Source organism: Myotis davidii, unplaced genomic scaffold (assembly GCF_000327345.1).
Source record: "Myotis davidii unplaced genomic scaffold, ASM32734v1 scaffold580, whole genome shotgun sequence".
Taxonomy (NCBI): Eukaryota; Metazoa; Chordata; class Mammalia; order Chiroptera; family Vespertilionidae; genus Myotis; species Myotis davidii.
The window spans coordinates 1377172-1385055 of NW_006293313.1; the positions used below are offsets into that span (position 1 = coordinate 1377172).

Genomic DNA, 7884 nt, shown 5'->3' on the forward strand with positions numbered 1-7884 from the left:
TTCCAGTCTTTGATGTATCTCTTCTCGTACCCCCACCCCCACATGGAGGTATGTCAGTTTGTTCCATGCCTCAGGTTGGGACAGCATGGATGGACCTGGAGAATATTATGCTAAGTGAAATGAGCCAATCTGAGGAAGACAAATATCACATGATCTCAATTATTTGTTGAATTTCCTTGTCTTTTGGGAAGGAAACAGTGAAGTCTGGGGGGCAGGGGCTAGGAACCCTAGACCCTTCGGGAAGCCAGGAGATCAAGTTCCCACTAGCGATTCACCCCAGACTTGCCTTTTTTTAATTAAGATTGCCTTCTTAATTTATGTGACATCAGATTGAGCATTTGGGTGTGAGCAAGAATATTTCTACATGAAATATTCTATATTGAAAGAATCTCCACCACTTCCGCTGTAACCTGGATCTTTTTCATCATAAATAAGACCCCACAGTTTTAACCAAACTCATGTTTTCAGCTCTTCCAGGTGACTGGGATGAATGCTGACACAGGCCTGGCTCGGTGGCCATTGGCAGCCAGAGAGAGTCAGGCCTGGTGGTGACTCAGCTGATGCCGCAGCTGCACTTACAGTAAATGTGTTTTGCAATACTCTTGAATTTTAAAATAGTTTTTGCTAAAAATTAAGATGTTTTATTTAAAAATTGTTATTCTCTTTGGGTGGGCTCTTCACTATGTCAAGAAAAGGAAATATCAAAGATTGAATATCAAATCAACAGGTAAAAGAATCTCATCCCTTTGGCAATGACCCATCAGTACAGGAGAGGTCTGGTTTTATAGGAGGGAAGTGCAAAGGACCTAAAGGCAGTAAGAATAATGCATAATAATAATTGTTGTAGTTTGTACATTTTACTTGTATATTTACCTGAGGCTGGGCGTGGTATTAAGCAATGCTCTTTACACATCTAACCTTACAGTAAGCCTGAGGTGGATACTGTTACTCTCCCCATTTTATAGATGAGGAAACAAATTCAGAGAGGTTGCCTTACCCAGTGTCATCTAAGATAATAAATGGCACAACCTGGATTTCAACATGTGTTCATGGACTTTACCATAGTCTACTACATTTTACTTAACTTACATTAGCAAAAGTTTACTAGAACGCAGGTAAGAATTCCACCAAACTTCTGTCTCGCATCTGTCTAGCTAGAGGTTTGTGATCAGTTGCTGGCATCTCATTTTTAGAAAATCCTTTTAAAATAGAAAAAATTCCTGGGATGGCAAGAAGGATGCTGTGTTATCTAGATACCTCTTCATATTAGAAACATTTGAAAAAATTGGCAGAAGGGTTGGCTTAGAGACTTGAGGACTTGGGGAACATATAGTATCTGGTCTCCAATGCTTGAAGAGCTTTCATAGGTAAGGAAATTAAACTTCACATTTTTAACATCCAAAGTCATTCTTTTTTTAAAAAATATATTTTATTGATTTTTTTACAGAGAGGAAGGGAGAGAGATAGAGAGTTAGAAACATCGATGAGAGAGAAACATCGATCAGCTGCCTCCTGCACATCTCCCACCGGGGATGTGCCCGCAACCCAGGTACATGCCCTTGACCGGAATCGAACCTGGGACCTTTCAGTCTGCAGGCCGACGCTCTATCCACTGAGCCAAACCGGTTTTGGCCCAAAGTCATTCTTATGACACATGACTGAAAGTTATATGTATTATCAAAACATGGGCTCATTGTGTGGTCATATTCTCTTCCAGGTAGCACTTAGAAGCCCTTTATGCATGGGATGAAATTTCGCCTGCTCCTTTTTAATGTTGAGGTGACTTTTATTTTTTCAAACTGCAAAACACATAGTTCAACTTGATTTCATAGTGAAATCATTCAGAAGCTCCTATCTGCATGATTGCAGCTGAAATAGACTAAACAAAAAAAAAAATGCAGTCAGTACAAATTGCTGTGGGTTATCTATACGGCTACAGCATGTGGTGAGAACCTGGAAGCTGCATCCACAGAATTTATGAGGCTTCCCGTAAATCAGCTCGGTTCAGTGTTTCAGACCCTGTATCCAGCTCTGCTTGGCTGTCTAGACACAGCCTGAGATGAAGCTTCAAAAAATGGGTATAAATGAAGCAGCCAAAGCCACCAGAAGTCTTTGACCCTCTTCTAATGTTTCAACCAGATAATTCTTTTCCCTCTCAAGAATTTGGCTATCCTTTGAGGGGAAAAAAAAAATCAAGTTTTTCCATGTGAAGAGCCCCTGAAAGAAAATACTCTGGAGAAAGGTCAGTGAGAAAGGGCCAAAGCTGGATTCTTCAGATCTGCTTAGAGAATGTGGAAAGTCTGTACCCTTTCTGCTGTGTGTGCTGTCCAGCTGGCCAGGGGTCTGTGGCCTTTGGCCAGCTTTGCCCTCCCTGTACCTTTACATCTTAAAGGAACTTGTGCTGTGCAGTGGAAATGCCTTGAATGGAAACCTAAATGGTAGCTAAACGCTCTGGTACAGAGGTAATTACAGAGTTAAAAACTGATGGATTTTCATTTTGTCATGATAATATATTGTAAGATAATCCATTACCCTTTCTGCTCTGTAGCGGAGATAGGATCTTTCAGACTTTCCAAAAATAAAACTTTCGTACTTAGAGAGCACACTTTCATTAAATAGGCCCCACTTTTCATTAAAATGACAAATTCTGTTTGTTGTGGTTCATCTCCTTAAACTTTTTTTATCTTATGTTTTCTGTAGAAAGTTAAGGATTCAATCAGAAATGAAAAAGGTGGTTTTAAAAATAAACATAGTCCAAGTTAATTCCATAGTTCTTTTGTTCATTCATTCATTTAGCAAGTTTTTGTTTTAAGGAAGCCACAGCCTGTGGTAGGCCCAGGTTGTGCCATTTGTTAGCTATGTGATCCTGGGAAAGTCACCTATCTAATCCCCCTGAATCTCAGTTTCTTCAGCTGACAAAAGGCTCTCTTACCAACTTTGCAGGATTGCTATGAAGATTAAATGAGATGATTTTTTTAAGATGGTGAAAAATTAGAAGGTCTTCTTTTGCTCTTCACCCTCCATTGTCATATCCGAGAAATCTTGGCAACAGAGAGGGAGAGTCTCAAAAGCCCTAGAAATGTCAGTCAGCTTTTTACAAAACTCATGGAGTGAACTAGGTTGAAATTCTATAAGTGACTGGTGCATACTTTACCTTGAGTAAGGAAAATGAGCTAAACAGGAAGACAACAAAAAGAAACTTCTATAGTTCCTCACTGAATCAGTGTGAGAAATGTGGATATGGCGCCCACCAGAAACCCAGATAGCAACTTTATTTGGGACCAATTCAAAGTATAAACCCAAGTAATAATTACAAATGGGAAAGTCCAGGTGCAAAATGCCTGATAATAAATATTTATTCAAGTTAAATATAGAGTTCCAGCTAAGTAATTGCTTAAGTGGAACAACAGTGAGTGCGAAAGTATTAAAAGAAAAAGATAAAAAGAGACCCTTAAAGAGATGTGAAAACAAGAATTCAGAAATAATCTTCTAGGTCGGTATTTCTAGATAGATTAGCAATTATCATGAGATAAAGTAGAGGAAAATAAAAAGCTTCTCAATTCTTTAGTAAGTCAAGAATTATTGTTTTGTTTCTGAATTTCATATATATAACAATGAACTAAAGAATTATTTAGAAAACTTAAAAATAATCATTTGCTGTAGAACTGAGACTGCTAAAAAATATATATATAGAAGCCAAAAAGGTAATTTACTTCTCACCCTACACAAAGGAAACAGTAAAGAGTATTATAAAATGTTTTCAAAATGACAAAACTAAATCCAAGTATATAGCTATGGCAAAAAATAAACATGATTAAAACATCCCAACTCTCCTGGGGAATAGAATGATGGGCATAAAAATGATACAGTCTTTGCCCTCATGTTTTTTATGGGCTAGTTGGGAAGACATTATCAAAATCAATACATAAGTAAATGAGAAAGAAAAAGAAACATAATATCAAAATCACCTACTGTGATCAGTGCTGCGAAGGAAAGGGAAATATGAAATAGAAGCATTTATGAAAGAGGAGCTGACCTGCAGGGGTGTCAGGGAAGTAGTGTCTGAGGATGTGATGACGGAGCTGAGATTCCCAGGCAAGATTGGAGTTAACTGTGTAACAAGGGGAGGCAAGAGAGCTGCAGGCAGAGAGAGCAGTATTTTCAGAGAACTTGGGAGCAAGCATGGCCCATTGGAGAAGGTAAAAGTCGGCCAGTGTGGCTGCAGCAGAGAGGAGGAGAGCTGAGTGTGAGAAGAAGCTGAAGAAGAAGGAGGTGTTGGGCCAGACCACACAGGGCTCTGTAAGCAGGCAGCATAGGGAGTGAGGCCTTTTTCTAAACCCAGGTAGCTATTAGCGTGTTTTACAGAGGGATGAAAATACCTACTCACATTTTCAGGACATGATGAGGATTCAGTGAGAACAGATTTGATGCTTGGAGACCACTGAGGAGGTGATAATACGATGGTCGTCAATATACCGGCAATAAAAATTTAGGTGGTAAAATTGGAGAGGAGTATGAAAGAGTGGAAGGTGGCTAAGATACCCCCCAAAATCTCTGATTACACTGCTGCTCTGTGAAATGGGAACACCAGTGGGCAATTCAATCATACATGTCAACGGCCTTTGAGATACTCAAGTGGAGAAGTCTGTAGGCAGCATGAATCTGGTGCAGGTCTGGAAAGGAGATACAAGTGTATGAACCATCTGGGTTCAGGTGTAAATTGAGTCTTGCAGGCATGAATGAAAAAGAAGAAGAAGAGAAAAAGATTGTTAATCTTATACACTGCTAGTATCTGTCTAAATTGGGGTATATTTTTTCTGGAAAGGTGATTGAAATGCATATCAATATCTTAAAAAATGACCATAACTTTGATCCTGTAACTCCATTTCTAGGAATCTATTCTCAGAAAATAATAATCAATGTGACAAAGGCTTATGGATAAAAATATTCATTTAAGCATTATTTATTATTGCAAAAAAAATAGAAAATTACCTGTCTAATATTAGGAGGAGATTAAGTAAATTACCATATATTTATAATAATTAATATTGTCATTATAATTGGATGTTTATAAAGATATAATTGCATAAGTAGATGACTGTGATATAATAGTAACTGACAAAGATCACCAAGTTGATAGAAATGGAGATAAAAACTTAACTGTGTGAAAAATGCAGAGAACAAGAGTATAAGAAATAAGTTTATCTGTAAACAGTGAAAACAGGATGATTGTCCCAATTTTTACTTTTATCTAGTTCCCAGATTTTTTTAATGGGCATTTATTATATCTTTTGTCTTTTTTTTATTATTAGGAAAAGGAATATAAAATTATAGTATTGCCACAGTTACAAATATTCACTTGATAGACACTGGTTAACTTTCTCTCCTTTTCACAATATTGATCATTTCTGTGTTGTTAAATCTAGCATAGTATCTTTGGTATGTAAGATTACCGCTCTGCAATGTAAACTTCTATGAGTCACTCAGACTTGTAAAATAGTCTCAGAAAATTAATCTGATTACCAGGCAACAGCAAATGCTTCCCCCTCAGAGCACCTCTCCTCCATGGGCACCCATTTCATCCCATTGGGAGTGTTAGGATTTTTTTTAACTTCTTGCTCAGCAGTACAAATGACTGAATTCTTTAATGGCAAGCTTTTTAAAAAATTATAGAATACATACATATAGGAATTCGCTAATTATTTTAAATAAAACGAATTGGTCTGTGTTTTTTCCTTCCAGGGACTGAGCCAACCATTTGGTCTGCCATTTGTATCACTGTCTGCAGTAATAGAAAAAAATCATTCTGAATTTGGTTCAGAACTAAAAGCATGGTCTTTTTTTAACTCCAGGAATGTATACAAAGACTATCGCTTCCTTGAGCTGGCCTGTGATTCGCAGGAGGACGTGGACAGCTGGAAGGCCTCTCTGCTAAGGGCTGGCGTCTATCCCGACAAATCTTTAGTAAGTGGGAGAAGTCTCTTACTTTTAACTTATTAACCGTTTTTAAGAAAACAGAATTCTACATGTTATATTTTAGAGAAACTAGTTCTCCTTTGACCTAATTTGGCACAGTTTTAAGCAATACTTTGCTTATATTTTTCTCCACTAGATTTCTATTTTAAGAAGTTTATCGGTATATTTAGACTGAAAGAAAATGCCCCACTCTACCATAAAACATAATATATATATAACCTCAGACCAGGAGATAGTTTCTTTGTTGTAACTTAAAATTTTATTTTCCTTTATATGATACTCCACAGTTGTTATGGTATTAATACAAGCAGTTTATAGCATTCTTCATATCATCATAGCATATATATATATACATATATATGTATATATAATTAATCATGACACTCTTTTATATTCTTAAAAATGTACTTATTTTTATAAAAAGCTACCTCTTTTATTATGTCTGTAGTACCTGTTCCAAAATTATATCTGTTCAAACTCTGGTTAATGTTACTGTGAGTGTGAAGAAACAAAAAAATATATAGCTATTCCCACTTATCTTTATTAATATACTTCAAGTGTCTTGAAGACACTTTTCTCATTCAAGCTAATAAACAGACCTTCTATTTGTGTTCTTTGGAAAATGTAATATTATACAGACAGGTCTGGATTTCAGCTTTGCAGAAGTCCAACCCAACACACATCCACACACTGTTAAACAGACTCTGCACATGAGCGGCCCTCACGGCTTCCTCGCTGTTCCCCACACGGCACTGTACTATCCAGTGCCCCCCAGGACTAAAGTGCTGAGACTTAGCCTTGGGGACTGAGTCCAGCTTGACCACCTGGGTGCTTCCTGGGCTCTATACCAGTTTTTAGGACTGGTCACACAAAGGTAGGGATATTTCCAGGCCCCAAATAGGACAGAGTGAGTCTGAGATATGGGCGCAGTGTGGGACCATTGAAGGCATTCTGGGGACATTCCGACCTGACCACGTCCCTGAGGTTACACTGGAATGTAACGAAGTTCTGGGACCAAGGATTGAGGATTTGTGCCAAAATGTTCTTACTGCTGTTACCTTAGCTCACACGTACACCTCTTAACCCCATTCCAACCTCTTTTGTCTGGTTAGCACCTAAAATGATGAACCCACACAATATCTCCTTGCACTCTAAATGGGGTGACACCAGACCAGGGGTGGGCAAACATTTTGACTCAAGGGCCACATGGGTTCTTAAACTGGACCGGAGGGCCGGAACAAAAGCATGGATGGAGTGTTTGTGTGAACTAATATAAATTCAAAGTAAACATCATTACATAAAAGGGTACGGTCTTTTTTTTTTTAGTTTTATTCATTTCAAACGGGCCGGATCCGGCCCGTGGGCCGTAGTTTGCCCACGGCTGCACCAGACCCTTTCCCGATGATGCCAGGCAGAGAGATGTAGATATATGATTTTCATAGTTATCCAGCTTTGACCAGTTGTGTACACACATACTTGCCTAGATAACTACCATTCTAAAGACCAACGTGAGAAAGCATTGAAAAAAAATTATTATTCATTCTGATCATTATTTATTACTCTTCCCTACCTATTAATGGTAGCGTGTTTAATTTCACAAGCATTCTATATTAAAAATGTATGAACATTCTAGGTTAATTTCATATTCATTCATTTCATAAAAGCCTATTGAGCACGTGCTTTTTTCCAGGCATCCAATCTAGGCACCAGGGCACAGAGGTGAGCAGTGAGGTCCCGCCCCCAAGGAATAGACAGTAATCAAGGCAGTGAATAACCGCATAACTGTAGTGTGATGTAAGAGAGCGATAAGCTCTATAAAAATACAGTAGGTTAAAGGGATAGCCAGTGCTATGAGGGCAGGTGAGCTTTATTTTAGGAAAGGTGATCAGGGGAGCCCCTTGGGAAGAG

The 7884-nt window shown here is 38.2% G+C and overlaps 1 protein-coding gene across 1 annotated transcript in view; it reads left to right on the top strand.

Moving 5' to 3' along the window:
* DNM3 (dynamin 3) overlaps positions 1-7884 on the top strand; it is a 283200-nt gene that overhangs the window by 199701 nt on the left and 75615 nt on the right. The window contains exon 13 of the mRNA XM_015566069.1: positions 5853-5964. Coding sequence (XP_015421555.1) covers positions 5853-5964 — 112 coding nt within the window. The remainder of the gene's footprint in view (positions 1-5852; positions 5965-7884) is intronic.